Raw genomic sequence first — 20058 nt, 5'->3', positions numbered from 1 at the left:
CTTCACTGTACACCTACTGGAAAATTATCTTTCCTGTGAGACACTCAGCCAATGAAATGTTAATGCAGAAACGTGTTAAGTCTTACACATTTCTGTCTTCAGCTTTAAAAAAAGGTGCATCTAGAAAAAGAGAAAGCCATTTCAAAGATATTCTCTCTTTTATTCCCCACCGTACCTTTCCATTGTTAGCCTCCTTCAAGGAGACTCGAACCCTTTTTTTTGCCCAAAGACTAATTCTCTCTCCTCCCATACAAAAGGGGACCTAATAAATTGGATAAAGCAATTACACATAACCAACAACAAGGTGGTTGGTTGTCTTTTTTTCCTTTTATTTTCTAAGAGATTTTAGTGTGCTTTCTTCAAAATTCCCTCGCTGTGTGTTCTAATCCCATTTCATATGTTGACTTAATTCATAATCTACAAAGTCAGAGAAACAGAACCATCATAAGAAACCCATCTGTTTGTTATTATTTTTATAGATTTAATGTGTTAAAAGCTGTTTCCTCTCAAACATGTAGCTCTCAATTATGCTTAGTTACTCAATATATTTTCCAACTGCTTCTGGCTAATAACAGATTGTCTGCATGATCAGCCAGTACTTGTTTTGAATTTTCTTGTCCTAGATGAAGCTTCAAAATTTTCGTCTTCACACGACAACTATTCACTAACAGATAACAGAGTGGCATTTGAATAATTAGTATTGTATCATTACCAACTGCTACGTTGGGCGCGCATTTTTGTTCTCTTTCTTACTAGTAATAGATTATTTTTAGTTTTATTTCTGGACAGTCTGCCAAAGTCTCCTCTGCACTTCAAAAAGAGGAACATTGCTGGTATTAAGATCATCAAATGAAACTGATGTCTATTTTTCATGTTTTGTAGATATGCCCATATTTTTGACATGTCTAAAAATGATAACACTTACACTTGTAAGATATGAAGGGTTTTGAAAGCAGCTACAACTTGCTTCTCCTTCTCATGCCTACTTTGCAAAGCTTCCAAGGATGCAATTTGAGGTAAATGGTCACCATTTAAAGTCTGTGGCAGAACTTTTTTCTCTTTTGCCTCTTCCTCTGATTGTCTTGCTGTGTAAATCTTTGGTCTAGGAATCTTCTTAGCATATTCCAGTGCCTGAAAACATGAAAATTTGGGTAATGTTAAAAGAAAACCTGACCAATAATTCCAAGAAAACGTAGGTGTTTCTATGTTGAGTCAACTTAATAGTTCTCCTAATTTCTGATCTTGTTTCTGAGAGTGTTCAATACCAGGTGCTTCAGTGGCGACTGCAAGAAAGCTCTGCAGTGGGCAAAATAACCCACCTCAAGGAGATCTGCTTTCTGACATTTATCACTGGAGGCCACCTTCAATACTGAAGCAGTGTTTTTTCTTTAAAAAAGAAAAAGCAACATGAGTCTATTAAGTTTATAAAGGTGTTTGGTTTTTGTTTTGTTGTTTGTTGGGTTTTTTTTCCCCTAGTTTCATTAAGCTCTTGTCCTCAGTCATATCTTATAGCAGGGAGTTCTGCAGGTTAATATGACAAGGATGGAAACTGAGTGCTCCTATGACAAATTCTAAGGAATTGATGTCTTGAATCCAAAGCCCTTTTGATATCCAAAGAATGCAGTTTCATCTCTTTGTAGTTTATGTGAGATTTGGAAATAAATGCAAGTAACTGAGGAATTAAACTGATATTAAACTTCAAAACTTTTTTTCCTGAAGCATGCAGTTCTCATTCGTCACCTTGGGGAAATACCTGTTAGCGTGCTTTCAACACCAGGCAGGTGAGCTCCTGCAGAGCTGATTGGAAAAAATGTATGCTGTTTCCAGAGCTTTATTACTTCCTGCAATAGGGAAAAGGTGCTTGTTTATGTATGCCACCATCATGTAGTCAGTCATTGCTCGTTTGGGCTATTTTTGAAGGCAAGTGAAGGCTAAAGAGATGTTGTATTGGCTTGAAAAATAAGACCAATTACTGTAGCTATGCAACTGAAGTGAAAAGAGTTTGTGAGTGAGACTGACAGGCAGGTGGATAATAGACTAAGAGGAGGATATCTGTGGTCCATTAGAAGAGTGCACTCTGCAGTAGTGTGGCCTCTACTGCTGATGTGAAGCAGAGCATGAGCTGCACTGGCTAACGCTCCTAGGGGGGGTCTCACTCTCCTTTATTCCCACCCTTTCCCCAGGAAAACAGCACTAGCTGTTTAAGCCAAGTTGAGTGCTGGTAGCTTGGATGAGTACTGCTCTGTTTCCACTCGGTACACTCTCATGAAGAGCAAGGCAGATGCATGGGCTGAAGACCTGCTGTTGGCAAAGAAATGAGCAACCCGTGGCATACATCTACAGCCATAACAGAATAGATCACAGATGAGGACTTGCCAGGATGCCATGAGAGTAGAAGTCCTTAGAGCTGTTAAAGGGAAAATCAAAACGGATAAACTATTTTAGTCTACTGTGAGTTAAATTTATGCTTTTCCTTTACTTTGTGCAAAGCCTAGAATCCTGCCCTGCATGCATTTAAAGGGACTCTGTTCTTACCTTCTGTCTTGAAACTGAAGATTGGACCTGGGGCTTTGTAGGTAACCTCTGAACTGAAGCAACACTTTTCATATTGTGTTCCTTAACTTTCTTTGCATATTCTTTTTGTTGCCTTAACTTCTCTTTCTGACGAAAGCAAAAAAGTGTATGGTTAATTAAATGTCTCAGTGGGTCCATCAATGAAACACTTTTTCCTCTGGAGTCTTCCATTTACACCTCTGTTGCTGTTTAACCTGGCGATGCTATTGATCATTCCTCAGCAGAACACAACAGGAAATCCTGATAAATGGCACAGCTTTTTCAGTCACTCTTCATTTTTAAGAGCTTTTTCTTGGACTGTATCAAGGATAGAGCTCAACAGACATCCGACAAATGCATCTTTATTCTGAATATTTCAGTGTATCTGTTCAGTTCTAAAACGGCTGTGCTAATTTCTGTCAGCTTTTGCAACGACTTTTAAAACCTCTGTACTTACATTTAAGGCTGTGAATGACATGCTTCATTTACTTAACTGATATTCTGTGTCTTTCTATTTTCAGCAATTCATTATGCTCAAATTCAGCAGTATGCTCTACCTTGCCCCTGTTATCAGTCAATGTCAATTATTTCCTTTCAATGCAATGATATCCCAGTGGCATGCCAGATTCCACAAGTTTTATGATGGTGTTAAAAATGCACAGAGTCCTGGGCTATGCTCCACTCTGTTCATTCCAATTTCAGATCTATAATCTGTTTCATTTATGGGAAGGAGGAAGAAAGTACAGGGGTTTCTCAATGACTCCAAAGGTATGAACCTTTTAGCATTTTTCCATCCTGCTGTCCTACAATGCTTCTATAAAGAATGCCATACAAAGCACCTGTTGCCAGATTAACAGGGTCTCAAAGCATGCAAGATGGAGTTTGCAGCACCTTAGATATATGCTGCTACCAGACCCTCATTATCAGCAGAGAACAGGTCAAATGATAACAATTGTTCAGATACTTGTTCTGAACAATCTGTCTCCGTTTCAACAGGGTAATGCGAATCCAGCTATTTTCTTATTGTGTTTACACAACTTCTTCTTTTATTCCCACTTTGAAGGTTAGGCAAACCTTCTACTCTGGGAATGACAATGCAACTCTGTCACATGAGTGTATAATTTACTGATGTGCAATTAGCCCTGTCGAATTCTGTGAACTACTCGCTGTTTCTGGAACTACAGGATTAGAGGGTTAAAATTACCCACAATACAGTTGTCTTTCCTTCTATTTGAATCTCCCCTTAGGATCTCAAGCTAGACCTAGAGTCAAGGACACAAAGTACCAGGACAAACTTAAGTTGCTTCTCAGCAGTGATTTCTTTGCCCTTTTTCCCTGCCTAAGTTCACTTTGCACAACTGCAAAGCAGATCACATAACAGGGACCGCTTACTTTCTCTTTGACTGCTTCATAGTCAGGACCAAGGCCTCCAAGCTTCACATTCACGTTTATGTAGGTTTTTGAGCTACGTGGCTGAAAAACAAACAGCAGTGACAGATTTTCCTTTCTATGATTTCATGGAGAGCATAATCAAAGCAAGTCTTGTAGCAGACACCCAAGATAAGTGCAGGATTCAACCTGCAGTCGCAGTCTTACCTCTGGCATGTCTCATTTTAAGGACTGTAAGTGACCGAAAAGATTGAGTTAATTGCACAAGTCAAATTACACTGTATGTCCTTTGAATCTAGGTGGGTAATTGCCAAGCATCCAACTCACAAAGCAATACTTTCTCAGTCAAAAATGATCTTTTGTGAGCTTTATTTTTAAACAGCCTGAAGTGACCTATTTGACTGTTATTAGAATGAAACTCCAAAGAAACTATTCTAAAAGAAGCAGATGAAAGTACCAGATTTTGGTCGTAAAAAAAAAATAGGCAAATGTTACAAGTAATAGTAACCTTCGTTCTCAAAACTGCAATGGAAAATTGCTCACAGGCAGTTGCAGCATGCATGCTGCAATACATACCTTGCAGCACAGCAAAAGCTGTACAAGTGCATAGGGAAGACAGAAGATGAGTGATGGGTGGTGCCATTTCAATACTTCATGACATTGCTACAAAGACCCCAGTACTTCCAGAATCTTTTGAATTTCTTTCAAGAACACTAGATTAATTTTTAGAAGTGGACTACATTTTAAAAACTTGTCGGTGGAAACTCATTATGATCAGCTCTGTAGTCATTTCAATCACAGAGTGCGGAGACACCAGGAAATTTCTATATGCAAATAAAACATGCATTTTTTCAAAAGATATGTTCAAGTTAAACTCAACTACAAAGAAACTAATTCTATGCACTGAATTTTGTATTTGCTGTTTCTTTGTGTCAGTTATCCATATTCTTTTGTGCTATATTTATACCTAACATTTAACTTAAGGTACTGTGGAGAGTTAATCATTTAGCTATCTACAACAAAATCAGAGTTGTCTCGTTTCATGCGATGAGTATGACTGCATTTATTTACTAGGAAAAGCTGGATTTCTCTGTGAGACATAAACAGTCTTATTCTCTGTGGCATTCCTCGCATATGAAGTGTGAGAAAGCTACTGAAAATACAAGACAGAAACAATGGTTTGAACACAGGGGAACAGAAAGGGAAGGAAACCTGCTCTTTAGTTACTATCATAAGCCAGCTAATTCTTCTTAGAGGCATTCAAGCAGCAATACACAAACTGCCTCCTAGATGAAACACATGAGTAATTATTCCAGCTTAGTTTGTCTGCCCGGAGGCTTGGAGCTAACATCTTAAACATTTAATTTGTCATGGACACACAGGGATATCTCTGTGCTGTTCCACTGCGTCTGCGTTAACGGGTTACAGCATGAAACTGTACACACAGAAAAGACAGAAAGAAGTAAGTTTTAATAAGGACCAAAATGGGATCATCAGGAGACTTGTAATAGTGTTTATGCCGTTAGCTTTACAAATCCTCTAAGTTTGTTGTTGTTCAGTTTGATTCCCTTGGAAACCAAGAGATTTGAGTTGGATAGCAAATGAGCATGACCAGGATAATGGTCTGCTCAGATCTGAGGCCTGGCTACCTGCTGCTTTATACAAATAGCTTTATTCTAAATCATTTTATCACCGGATAACTTCAAGGACAAACACTGCTCTGTGTGTTCTTAGAGCTAATCAAGACTGAAAGTGACACAGGGAGAGGTGGTGGTGAACTGCCTTGCTCTTTAGACCAAAATGATTTTAGGATATGTTTCTACCTTTGTTCCTTGGTTTTTAATGCTCTGGGCAAGTCAGTGTGTGTCAGTGACAATGAAATATTTCTCAGTTGTTTGGTGTTTTTTTTTTTTTCTGTGAAGATCTTTGGATTATTAAGAAAAAAAAATTAATCAGAGGGGAAACAAATGTAAAACTGTCCAATCCACATCTATTTGCTTACCTTCTTGCTGACTTTAGGCTGTTTTTGCTTTTCCATTTGCATGAGAGATCTTTCTGAGTTGCTTTGGCTCATTTTCTCTTGATTTCCTTCACCCCTCTCTGGATCTACCTCTGAACCACTTCCTCCTTCTGGGATTACAGCTGGAAGTTGGCTGAACAAGTGCCTGTCAGCTAAGTGAGCTTCTGTCAAACAAGTGATTTCTTGGTGATGTGGCTCCACTGTTTGTGTTGATTGGAAGGTTGCACAAGGGGCTGTTGGTAAACTGTGAAAAGAAGATTGAGAAAGCCTCAAAAAAGAAAGAGGGGGAAAAAATAGAATCTTTATTTGTATACAGCAGATAGCTCAACAAGCAGTCTGTACATGGAATAATCCCTGCTCACAGAATATACAGGGAACACAAAGATGGAAAGACAAGTATTTCACAATGACTGATTGCACCCACGTGTATGGAAACTGTTTAAATTAAATGGAAAAATTATAGATGGAGAGACTTTTGGCCTGATGCAAAGCTAGCTTAAGCCAATGAAATCTGCCTTTAAATGGCTTTGCATCAGGCCTGCAGAGCACTGAAAGAATTAATTGTCTATGTGAAATAAAACCTTCATTTTTACCAAGGCAGGTGAAAAGTCTACAAAACTAAGGATTTTCATGCCCTTCCCCAGGTGTAATGAGCCATATGTAGCTAGCAGTAGACTTAGTTTATGCACAGTGCTCTCTGCTATCTATTTTTTTAAATATCACCTTCTAGCCTTTCGGTTGTGGAAAATTCTATGTGCAAAACAGCCTGGAGCACACAACTGTCCTTTCCCAACACTGTATTTAAAAATCAATAGTTATAATGAACCTTAAGTTAGTAGTAGTCTATAGTGACAGGTTTGTAGCAAAAGAATTTTATACTTTGGACTTTAAAACATTTTCTTGTCCATTTCTACTTTTTTTCTGAGCATCAAAGTGTTATGATAATACTGTTTCAACATTTATATCCTTCCCATAAGCTACTGATAGCATAGTTCTAATACCTTTTATCTGCATAAATATGTCTTTTGCAATCCTGAAGTGGTACTTGTTCCTTCATCAATTCTTGAGAATTGGCATTAAAAGCAGACGAAATATTCCTCTGATTGGGATGTGCTTGACCATTGGTACTGTTATCTCTTGCAAAAAGCACAGTGGCACGGTTGTATAAATGTTGCTGGTCATGTAGATGTCCATTTGGAGAAACATGCTCATATTTCTTTTTCTCCTTGCTGGTATATGCTGGAGATATAACCTCTGCTGGGTTAAATTTATGTAATGTTGGACGAAAAAGACAGGTAGATGTGGTAAAATCCCGATTAACAAAATGTCTTGAATTTGGGAAATTATTCAAGTAAGTATCTGAATTTGCTGCTGTATTAGTGTCAGGGCCAAGATGAGGACTTGGATACAGCCATTTCTGCAGTGTGCTGCTGTTGTCTTGCTCTACTGGCAGCATGGGACCAGGCTGAAGTTCTGGTATTTGGTTGTGCCTGTGGTGCCAAGACTTTGGTTCTGCTGGTATTCCTGTCAGTTGTTGGTTATCATTCCTTTGGAAAGTTCTCCTTTTGAGACTCTGGTTGGGTTTTCTTTTATTTTTCTGGGACAACTTATTTTGATGATCCTAAAACAAGTTACCAAAAGTGAGGTGAATTTCAGTGGTTGCTATTTCATATGTTCATTAAAATCAGCAATATACCAGTGTATGGGTAAGTCTGCCTGTTGCAATGCCTTTCATGTAGCTATTCCTTAGAATTCTACAAGTTAACTGATTAACTGACATTTTGACTACATCATGTTCTATGATTCTAATTCAGGACAACGTTCTTATTTCAGACAGCCCTTAAATAGCTGTGCAGGTTACAGTGAAGTTCGGTTCTGAGCAGGTACTGAACTTTGAACAAGTGTTGATGTGGTGCCTTGAACAGGCCTGAACAGCCTGGAGTGCCCTTTAAAAATATGGAGCCAGCCAACCCTGTTTAATGTACGCTCACAACTAGAAAAGGGTTGTAGCAATGTTCTATAGTTCTGAATGAGTATTGCAATGGAAATTAGTTTTAAAAGTGAGCTCTTAGCAAAGAGTGAAATGTAAAAGGAAAAGCATCTGTGTCCTAAAGTCTAGTGTGGTACAGAAAACAGTCTTTCTTTGGGCATTTGTGAGACTTAATCCAAAATTAAAATACGTAGGAAGACCTAGTCAAGAACAGAAGCACAAATGCTAGTTGGGTGCTACAAAGACAATGCATAATACTGCATCAAATTTTTGCTTAATGGCCTGAGACAAATTCTGAAGGACAGCATAAAAATGGTTCCTTACAGATGCAGACCACATCTAAGAAATGATGCTGTGGTAAATATGGGATGAGGGAGATTTATCTGAATGAGGTGCAAAAATAAGTGCCCTTAAATGCACAGGACTACTTGTTTCTAATCCTCTAGACAAGTGTTAGCCCACTGTCAACCACCTGGGGAACATATTTCAAAAATCAAATCAGCTCTTGGTTTTTATCCTCTAATGCAAGTAAACTACTAAATTTCAGGAAAAGATGGCGATGTACACACTCTTAACTGGTTCACAGTAGAAACAGACTGATGCCAATGACTTAAATGATATCATTTCTAAACCAAGCACTTCTCCCTGTCCTATATCCTGCAAAACATTATTCAAATGATAAGAAGCTAAGAATTTAAGCACACGAGGACTACTGTCTTGAGCTAAACTAACATACTCTAAATCTGGAGTTTATTTAAGTTTTATCACTTTCCAATTACAGCATCAGGTGTGGTCCATTTTGAGGAAAGACATGGCTTTCCTTCTAGGGAATATACAAATCCATTCTCAGTCTGTTTAATCTTTGTCAGTGCTAAAATCCTCCATTTCATCCTCCTGTCTCTATAGGGTTCTTTTGTTAGCAACACTTGCAATCACTACGTAGCACATGCACTCAGAATAACTACTTAATGGTAGGTATTAAATCCACATATAGAGCAGAATGTTTTGGCAAAAGCTTTAGCTCTGGGGAATCCTGACTCCTGGTGCCAAGATGATGATTTGTTAGCTCGACCTCTGCTGTAATGATTAATGTTCTGGCATACTGTGCCACTGGTGGAAAGCATGAATTGCTGCCAAACTAGGACCAAGCCAATGTTTTCCCATTTAAATGGAATGAGCACCCCTGTAAAATATTTCCTTCATTCTGAAATTCCATATATAAAGCACATCTCTCACAATGAATGGCAGCATAAAATCTTTTTTGTCCTTTACAGAAGTGCAGGTTCCAGTCTTAAGTGAACAGTGGTGAATTTAAACAGTCTGCCTGAATTATTTCAAATACTTGCAATACAAAGGTAGCAACTAGATTTGCTGATAATAATTCCAGTTGGCTTGAAGTTCCGGTTCTGAAGTTCTTGTTTTCTCATCAGTGGTGATAACCTGACCTCTTCTATAGCTCCAAAGCCTAGCCCATGGCATTGGTTTGAAAGGCCAGCATAAAACAGATCTATAGACTTAGACGTAGGGAAGAGGTCAGTGCAACTTTTTCTACTTGTAACATTCTCTGTTTTATGGTAAGCCCTTGATGTTCACAGGGATTTTAGGGGACAAGTAATGCAACAGTAGTTAAGTTCTTGCTCAGAATCCTCATAGAATCATAGAATGGTTAGGGCTGGAAGGGACCTTCAAAGGTCATCTAGTCCAACCCCCCTGCAAGGAACAGGGATATCTCCAACTAGATCAGGTTGCTCAGGGCCTCGTCCAACCTGGCCTTGAACGTCTCCAGGGATGGAGCATCCACCACCTCTCTGGGCAACCTGTTCCAGTGTTCTACCACTCTCATGGTAAAAAATTTTTTCCTAATATCCAATCTGAATCTACCTCCCTCTATTTTAAAACCGTTACCCCTTGTCCTATCACAACTGGCCCTCCTGAACAGCCTCTCCCCATCTTTCTTGTAGGGCCCCTTGAGGTACTGGAAGACCGCTATAAGGTCACCCCGGAGCCTCCTCTTCTCCAGGCTGAACAGCCCCAACTCTTTCAGCCTGTCCTCATAGGAAAGGTGCTCCAGCCCTCTTATCATCTTCGTGGCCCTCCTCTGGACCCTCTCCAACTGGTCCATGTCCTTCTTATGTTGGGGACTCCAGAACTGGACACAATACTCCAAGTGAGGTCTCACGAGGGCGGAGTAGAGGGGGAGAATCACCTCCTTCGACCTGCTGGCCACGCTCCTCTTGATGCAGCCCAGGACGCGGTTGGCCTTCTGGGCCGCAAGAGCACATTGCCGGCTCATATTGAGCTTCTCGTGAACCATCAAACATGACCATGTGACTAGTTTGTGCTTTTACATCATTATCAACCAAATAGTGTCCTAAACAGGTAAGATTCTTTGAGCTCAGAATTCCTTGGGATTTGGGATCTATTTTGATTTAAAATAATTCAAAATAAAAAGAAGCATATGCATTAAATTTTGGTGATTATCTACTGATATGTATCTAAGGATTTATTGTCAGTAATTGGTACTTTAAAAGTAACAAGATTGCAGCTTTAAATATTCAAACTTCAATGCTTTTACATATATATTTCGATTATCATATTCTATTGAAAAGGAACCTTGAGCTGCTGTGATTTCAGGTGCCATCTGTCTTCAGGCTTCATTTTCCCGGTCTGGAACGGTAGGACACTCTGAACTGGTTCCTCATCAACAGTTTTAGGATCTGCAACCTAAAAACCAACAATGTTTATGGACACAGCCCAACCAGATGAAATGATTTAAAAGTCTTGGGGAAAGAATGAAAAATAATTTGCCTCCTATTAAAGCCAAAATGCTAAAGTTAGGCATTATATAATAAATCACACTAAAATGAACAGCTAAAAAAGAAAATGAAAAAGGAACCAAAAAAACAATTAACAGTGGTGTCGTAGCAGGGAGTATGCCTTCTACTTTTAAGAAGAAGAGAAGAAAATTGCAGGAAGCATGCAGCACAGAAAACTACTTGTAACTCTCAAATGTCTGGTCTTCTCCATTCATATGAGAGCCAATGGATGTACCTAATAACAGAAAAGCAACTAGGCAATCATCATTGTCAAGCAATCAGGCAGTGTACCAAGATATTGATGGATACAAGAACAAGAGTCATGCAGGAAAAGACGGCAAAACACAGTAATGTTGGTAGAAAAGTACAAGGGGTAGCTGCAGAAGTAAAACATCTAATACACATAGTCTGGCAACGATTTCAAACAGCTTGTGCAAAATAGCAAGCCCACAAACGAGAACATTTTCATGTGGCCACAGTCATGGTAGCATGGTGGCTGGAAATCAAATCTGAGCAAGTCTTTGAGGGCAGCTTCTGGCACCACAGATTTCAAAGCCAAGAGATACCGTTGTAAATATGGCAATAATGAAAATTTTTCTGGAAAGCATCGGATTTTTTTTTTCCGATCTATAAAACTTCACAAAAAACACTGGGTTTTTTGGTTTTTATTTATACTTGTGTTGGCCTAAATCATCCTGCTAAGTACTATAGTAGGTGTGACCTCAATTAAACATGCAGTCAGGGAGTCTCACAGTAAAAAGGCTACAGCGAACTATGTGCTGAATTCCTTCTTGTGGTAGAAGTAGCTGTGCACCACTGCAGAGTGACACTGGCTAACACAGGAGAACTTGCACTGAGAAGATATTTGTGACCAGGAGAATTATTAGCTGAAAATCATAATGGTGAGCTGAGCTGCTCATCTTCAGGGGTGAGCGATTAGGACGAGGAAAAGGTAGGTAGGGTCTATGGCTAAGTTTTCAGGTGAACTCATGGGGGTGTAGGTTCTATGAGTTGTGCCCAGAAAAGTTCACAAATTAAAAGCTACCACACAGGTTTCCTGAACTGTGGATAGACACAGCTTCGCAGTCAGTAGGATGTTTTTGGTGGAACCAACTGACTCACCATGTTGATAGTTTACTGGGCAGGTAAAGCATACTTCTACATTATCTCTTTGAAAGAGGAACAGGACACAACCTCTGCCAGCATTTTTTGTGAACTATTCTATTAATACCAATCAAATTGAGAAAATGATCAAATGAAATTGCATTTTGAGCATCATAAGCTGTGTAATGCCTATTCTGTTAAATTGAGGCCCATAATTGCTTCTCTACTGAAAAGATACAACAAAGACAGCAATCATGGCATGTCATTATCCCAGACTAGAAAACCGGCCTTTGCAGTGAGGACTTCAAAGGCTTGTGGTTCTCGAATTGCATTTGGCTGCTATTGTTGAAGCGCAGGCAATCTTGATTAGGTGTTTACACTGAGGTAAGGCGCAGTGCACAGAGAGTCTGAGTGCCTTGGTCTAGAGCCATTAAAAAATTGTACATTATGTTCCTTGCTTTGAAGTAAGGGGCTTGTAGGTAGGAAAGCAACTCGTATTGAGTACAGCTGAGCTAGATTGGGCCACTACTACTCTCTCTCTCTCTCAAAGAAACTCATCATCAGGTTCTTAAAGAATCAGCCAACACTGCAAAGAACTTGATGCTTTATAAAATGCTATATAAATTAGTAAATATACAGATCAACACACATTTATGGTATGTTTTGGTACGTACAGCCTGCTGTCTGTATGCACAGAGATAACAGCTGTAAATCTTGCAAGAATGAGGCTGCAAATACTTTACCTAATGTTATGTTGGTTGAAAATAGCTGTATGCAAAAAACTTACTTCAATGTAAACACTATTTCATTACCACAGTACCTGACAGCCAACAGTGATTATATCAATAAAACCAGCTTCAACATCCCGCCAAGCTCAAAATTATCCAGTTTAGGGAAAAACAGTATGCAGAACATGTTTGATCACTCCAGCAGAGGACATGTGGCTTGTTTGCTTCTTCGCCTGCTTGGTGTTTTTGCACTTTTGATACTGTTTTCCAGGTGAGGTGACCAAAGTTGGCTCACGAGCCAGCCCTGGTCAACAAGATGCTTCCATCAGGCCTTCTTTCATTCCCTCCAACAAGATGGAGCAATGGATGCCTCGATTAAGAACATGAGAGGTAAGCACTTCTTCCTAGCCTATCCACAGCAAATACAAAGGCAGCTAGCTGATGGTGCTGATGCTGTGGTGGCTGTATCGACTTGTCGAGGAAGAAGCACAGCTTTCTTCATGCATGCTGCCTGGCTCCTGCTATGTCACAGCTCTGCTGTCCCCATGGCTATTTCAGCAAGGTAAACTTAGAACATAGCCCTGATTTTTACAGATTTGTTTTTTTTCTATTAAATATCTTTGAATAGTGTCTACGCAATGAAGTCCTGATCCCTGGCTCCAACACTTACATATGAAACATTTTCAGAATTCCCCAAATAGTAAACATAATCATATCAACACGGCTTTAATTAGCATCAATCTACATCAATTATTTTTACCATCAACCAAATTATAACTGAAAAAAACAAGTGCTCTTAATAGCTCTGCTAGAAAAAAGCTTGTCCACCGTTACACTCAATGTAATGTAGTCAGCAGATGCCCTCTAGTGTCGTGTCAACCGCTCATTAGCCTTGGAAAACGTGTCACTTGAAGCAGAAAGTCTCTGTAGTTTTGCAAGTTAACAATTTTCTATGCTACAACTTGTGGAGTGATTCAGTGATTCCCACCTTCCCATTATGCATAGTAAGTACAAAGTAAAAGCAACAAACTCATGTATAATCGTTCATTAGGAATTGTAATTACATTCCCACTTAATCTTTAGCACAAGTTGCCTGACATTTTGCAGTCAATCATAAGAAAGCTAGGCCCTTCAAATCTAAATACTGTGCATGACTAGTAGCTGCTCACTGATTTCAAATATAAGGTTTGGTCTCCCTGAGAAAGCAAGCAGGGGAACAGAGTTGTCTGACCCCCCGGATCTATCACATACTTCATGGATATTCCTACACGTGTAGGAATATTACTGTCTACACGACAGTAATAAGCCAGAGCGTGCACGGCCCTTGGAAGCAGTGTGACCACAATGTTTTTTCTGGTTCCTAAACTCAATTGTAACTTCACATACAATTTTTTTGTTATGATCAGTGTGGGTGGAAAAACACTAATACAGCTTCTTACGCCAAACAGTGACATCGAGGTTTCCTGCTGCAGTTAAAGAATTGTGAATGGTCTGCTATTAGAAGCAATTTGCACTTGCTGCATTGAGCAGAACTGGGAATATGCTATTAGCAGAGATAATAATTGCTAAATTCATGCTGGCCAAGTAAAGAAAAATCAGCTGTAGCAAAAAACGAACCACTGATAAGATGCAAACCCCATAGGAAGGAAGACAGCATTTCTTTTGCATTAAGATGAACTAGTGAGAGAGACATCACCTCTGTGACCATGCAGATACGCTTCACGGCCAAGAACACAGGTAGCTCAACTGTGCTTGCAACAAGGCCATTACTGGGGTTGTGAGTAACTGCAGATTTGTGAATTACTCTATAAGGGGTGAACAAGATTCTCACTGGAAATCATAAGTTATCAGTTGCATGACAGATTGTAAATCTGCTTACCTCCTCTGCAAACGTGATCGTGCAGCTATTCAACTTTAACACTACACAGTCCTCAGTTTATACCAATTAGAAAACACGTAAAAGTTACCTACCTGCTTTTGAAGAACTCCTTGCTTTTTATTGTGTAATTGAAGATAGGAATTTATCTTCTCTGAACATAATCCTAAAGTCCGTTTATTTTTTTCCACAAAGTCTTTTTTTGCTCTTTGTGGCTGATCTTGTTGAATCCGAAGAGAAAAAGCCTTGCTGTATGTACTGGGACTGCCTTTGAAATGACAGCCATCTGCAGATGCCTTCCCCTTGGTATGGAGCCTAAAAGGCTCATTGCTGACCACGGCATTTCGTTTATGAAAGTTTAGTAATTCTGTACCAACTGCTGAGAATGAATCTTGTGACTTTGCCTTCTGTTGATTATTTTCTTCTGGGGAGTCACTGGAATGGAGGTAAAACGAATCTTGTGGAAAGTCCACACTGTTTCCTCCAGCAATTTGACGTGTTTTTTCTGCCTCGGCAAATTTTGCTGCCTCTCTTGTGTTCTTCCAATTAGGATTGTACCTTAGGCTGAAGTATTTGTCCACAGACTGCTGTTTCCTATTTAAAAAGAAGTATAAAATTATTTATGTATAAATTGTATAAATTCTGTATATTTTCAGTGTGGAATTTGAGCCAACAAATGTCCTGCAAATATGGTCGCCTTATTCAGTGAATTACTTCAGTGCATACAGTATGGCCATTTGTGGGGTCGGGATCAGAACAGTTTTATCAAACATTTTTTAAGCAGAAAATTTAGGCGAAACCTCCTCTTCATTTTTAGTTTTCATTATCAGTGAATGATAAATTGGCCTAACATTCAGATCACAATAGAATAAAGTCTTTACCCTAAATTTAGCACAGAAATCATAAGCACTAGTAGAATCAACTAAAAGGCAAAATTATTATAACATACTGCTTCTGTTGTTTCCTTTAAAATTATGTAGCCTACAAAAGACAGCATGTGTTGCTCATTCTTCAGAGACTCTGCTGTGTGAAAGAAGAGCGATATTCCTGGTAAAATCCCTCTCTCAAATGTCGGTAGAACTGACTGTCTGAGCAAGAACAGCCTACAGCTCTGCATTTTTATTCTCTCTTCTCATTCCTATGAAACATCATGATGTTTCAGTAACAAACTCTCTATAAAAGACTTAAAGTAACTTCTCATTAAAAAACAGGCTGATGGTCTGCCTCAAAAAACCCACAGCTGATTCTGTTTATGATTTACGGTCTGGTCCAACAGGAGGAAAACCAACTGCAGAAGCCAAATACATACAAACTCGCTTCCAGGAGATGTGCGGGCAGTGGCTGGAGAAAGGAGTGCGGGAGAAAAAAGCTTTTAACACTTCTTTTTCTTGACTGGACCTGCAGTATAGTCCTGGACACTGACAAATGGTGAGCCTTTCAAAGTGACATTTATAGGCACTGAAACCTGGTTGACTCTTCAGCCCCAATTAAAAGAAACATTCTGATCTGCTGGATTCTCCAAACAGTGGCATAGTTCATTACATTAACATTTCCATAAATAATTTGTTCATCCCTTCTAAATTAGTTACATGCCTATGCCTATATTTCAAGTGGCTCCTAATAATAACGTGTTTCTCTGGCAATGCTTTTCATTTCAGGTAAGCATTGGTGCCATGGTGTCCTGTATACTAGAGATTAGATGATTTACACCGGTGAAAACATTATTATTCCTAGTTGTCATGCACCACAGGTAAACAGAGACCGCATTTTGAAATGAGTACAGAAATATGTGATATAATTGCAATGATTCAGATAACAGAGTACAATGCTAAAGAGTTCTATTGTGCTGAAATGTGTGCGCAGCAGCTCAATTGTATCCTGCAGGCCAGGTCACCGCACAGGAACAAAATGAGTGTGAAGAGCTCCTTCATCTCTAATCATCTGCAGACAAAAAGTGCACCTTTTATTCCTCCCCCCAACTTGATATCAAGGTTAGATGGACTCTGTACTCCTCAACAAAAGTGTTGTATGTAGACAACAGATGCAGCGTTTCCTCTTCAAATTCCGAGGTTAGTAATGGATGTAGAGAGGGGGTTTCGTATGTACATGCTGTGATATTTGCTCCAGTTAATGGACTGTATTTGAGTACTTACTAGGCTAAGTTCAAACAAAATAAAATCAAATTTCCATTTAATGAAGAGCCTCACATTCAGCATAGTATTCAGTCAAAAAAATTACTAAAAATTAGAGCATGTTTCTAGCACAATTAACATCATTTGCACTCACAATAAAATATTCAATAACTGGCCATTTTGCCTGTTGAGGAGGTGAATAAAAGCATGCTATTAATCATTTAGCCTTCATTTGTTTGCCATTTTATTTTAAGTAGACAATTAAATTGAAACTGCACATTATTATTACTTCAGGTTTAATTTAATCCCTTTAAACTTGAGAATTATTCCCAATCTATACAGTGTTAAACCTTTTACGCATATGACAGCAAATTAAATTTTATTTTATGTTCCAAGTTAATGCTTTTTAAAGAATGTTTAAAGGTGACAGTATCCCTGAAAATTTTAATTTTATATTTATACAGCTATGAGGACAAGCTGCATTTATTCAACCTACCAATTTTTGCCTCCAAGTTTTTCTGCAGGAAGTGGCCTGGTTTGCTCAGCACAGGTCTTTCTGTAAGGAATGAAAAGAGGATGTGTTCGTACTGGTTCTTGTTTTCTCTCTGATCCTTTTTCACAGCCCAGCTCCAGAAACTCGCTAGCCCATCATCTCAGAGCTGCTGCACCCTCTGAAGGTCTGACAGTTACATGGCAGCTGTTGCCTATTTGAGGTGGTAGTCAGCACATATTGCTAAATATTGTAGTGCCTGGTCCACAGCCCTTTACAGTCATTAGACTCCTTCCATTGACTGCAGTTCTGGATCAAGTAGACAGGAATAAGAGGGGATAACAGGCCTCTGCTAGAAGAAATTGTAGTTAAATGCTTCCCCATTAGCCTACCCAGTAATGTTTCAGAGTGAGGGTTAGCATATATCTGTTCACCATTTCCTACCTTCTTGCCTGCCTGTTTTAGAGGTAACTAAACAGGCATGTAGCGTTCGCCTCTCTATGCAGTGTCTAGAGCCAGTATGTGGAAAGCCTACACAGGTCTGTGAAGGATGTTTTCTTTCCCATCTTACCCTCCTACACTAGTATTTCAGCCAACATAATAAACAGTTTAGGCTATGCTGGAGAAATGAGGATAATAATTTTGAATGTGGGTAAGATGAAACAGTACATTTTTTGCGTAACTAAGTGTCCGTAGGTGCTCTTAATAGCACTTTGGCAATGTAAATTGGTCTTGAAGATGTCATGTATATTCTGAGGAACGTAAAGTTTAAAAGTGTCAGAACTATTCTACTCATCTACTAAAATCCTATGCCTTACCTTCCATTACCATCGCTCTTTTGTATTCCGCTTGTGTTTCGATTTATGTCATACTCAGCTCCTTCTTGTTCTTTGAAACTCATCTCCTCCAAGCTATCTTCTTCTAAGCTGTCCTTCTCCAACTCATCCAAAGATAGTCCTGTCAGCTCTTCATTTTCACAAACCCACTGCTGGAGTTCTGACTGATGCTGTCTCTCCTTAACGAGGTTTTCAAAGTCAGACTCTTGGGAGTCATGCAGATTTGAGGCAAAGCTCCCTTTGTTTACAGACAGCCTTTTCCAGTTTGCAGGATGAAAATCCGGTTGCATGAGAACGCTTTGGGGAAAATGTTTTTCACTCATGTTGCAAGTGTGTGGAGAAGAAACCAAAATATACTTTGTACCTGAAGAAATCATTCCATGTTTTGCACTGACGGTGTACACCAAGCCCTGTATTTGGAAAACAAAAGAGTGAACTTAGAAAGGTTGTTCACTCTATGATAGTGATTGTATTTGTTAAAAGCTGGAATTGCGGGTAGTACCATTGGCTTAGGCTCAGAATTTGACCTTCTATAGTTTAAACGGTTCTTTACTCTCATCTGTTACGACGATTTTCCTTTAAGCAGTTAATATCAAGGTCCCCATACAGCAAATGCACGACGTATTGCTAGGAAATCTACCTTAAACTATGAGTGGTAACAAAGCTAATCACGTATCAAAAGCTTTTGAAAACTAAGCTAAGACAAAGCAACTAAATTTTATCTGTTAACTTTTGAGAGGTAAAAGAAGTTTTCTGTGCTCTCTTTATTCAACTTCGTACCATCCTGACATGTAAGCTGGCAGCACGACAGCGTGTGACAGCAGACACAGAACCAGAACACCACTTAAATGAGGAAGTTTCTTTTCATTTGATTGCATTTAAACGTTCGTAAGATGGAGGAGTGTTGGGGAGGAAGGCAAAAGACAGCGTTTTGTGAAGAAACGCGCATCACTCAGCCCGTTTAAGGGCGCACCGTGAGCGCCGCTCTGTACGCGGGTGACTGCGAAGACACAAACCGCAAAACATAATTACACAATTCCCGACTTTTCAGGGCTCACGCCGCCTGCCGCACGCGAGTTTACCCTCCGGGAGGCCTTTCGCACCCGGGCAGCCGCCGGTCTCCGCCGCTCGCCGACGGGAGGCGGCGCACGCCCCGCAGCCCGCGCAGCGGCGCCTGGCACCGGCAGGGCACCTTCCGCGGGTCGCCGCCCCGCCGCCAGCAGCGCCCACCGAGGGACCCACCGCCCCCGAGCCCCCGCGCCCCCTCGGGGCCCAGCGGCGCCGCCGGGCCCGGGCCCCCGCCCCCGCCGTCGCCATGGCGACAGCGCGGGACGCTGCGCCGCACCTACCACGCGCGAGGGCGGCGGGGGGAGCGCGGGCACGCACCCTCCTCATCCCCCCCATCCCGGAGCGTGGTAGCGCCCGGGTGCGCTTCCCGCCCAAACATGAAACTCTCGCCAGCAGTCCTTGACGGGCTTTTATTTAATTCGGGTTCAAAAACCAGTTTTCAGCGTTTTTCTTGCTTTTTTTTTTTTTTTTTTTTTGGTGAGAAATAATCATCTCTCATGAGAAAATGGAATACGAAACAGAGCTTTCTGTCGTGACGTAAATTCCCTTTCTTTGGGGAATTCGGTTTTCCCTTTCTGCAACAGAAATGGTTCCCGGCCATGGCATCACCGGGCTCCGCAGGTGTAACGTCTCAGCAGTTCTCCTCCAGGGTTTGTCCCTGGATTCAGGGAGCCCCGTGCGTGGCACTGTGCATCCCTCCGCCTTTGCCGACCCCTTGTGAGAAGTCGGACTTCCATGTTCTCAGCTTCTGCCATGTGGGAGACTGCACAGCTTTGGTTCCAGAGCCCCTTGCAGACCGTGCGACCTTGCAGAAAGCGATGCAGCCATTGTACAGGTGAGAAACAGAGGCAGAAGTCCCAGCGAGGGAGACAACTGTTATTTTTTTTAACACCTTGGACATCAGGGTGCCTTCACTCTTGGTGAAATACAGCTGGATGTCCAGGTTTCCCTGTCAGAATGAAATAACACCAGTCCCAGCTGGTTTGCACCTCCCAGGTTTCTTGCTCAGTGCCATGCTTGCAGAGGAGGTGGCCGAAGCATTACGTGAATAATTCC

The 20058-nt window shown here is 40.4% G+C and overlaps 1 protein-coding gene across 1 annotated transcript; it reads right to left on the bottom strand.

Moving 5' to 3' along the window:
* Nucleotides 1-921: 921 nt before the first annotated feature.
* Nucleotides 922-19251, bottom strand: JHY (junctional cadherin complex regulator). The gene is made up of 10 exons (XM_086626787.1): nucleotides 19177-19251; nucleotides 18908-18934; nucleotides 17917-18344; nucleotides 14572-15070; nucleotides 10566-10676; nucleotides 6964-7583; nucleotides 5945-6206; nucleotides 3946-4026; nucleotides 2536-2661; nucleotides 922-1131 (listed from the first exon to the last, which is right to left on the bottom strand). Exons 1-10 carry the CDS (start codon nucleotides 19249-19251, stop codon nucleotides 922-924), a joined length of 2439 nt encoding a protein of 812 aa, XP_086482913.1.
* Nucleotides 19252-20058: the final 807 nt, after the last annotated feature.

The sequence above is a fragment of the Tauraco erythrolophus genome, chromosome 26 (genome assembly GCF_009769465.1).
Source record: "Tauraco erythrolophus isolate bTauEry1 chromosome 26, bTauEry1.pri, whole genome shotgun sequence".
NCBI classification, from domain to species: domain Eukaryota; kingdom Metazoa; phylum Chordata; class Aves; order Musophagiformes; family Musophagidae; genus Tauraco; species Tauraco erythrolophus.
This window is presented reverse-complemented; position numbering and strand designations above follow the sequence as displayed.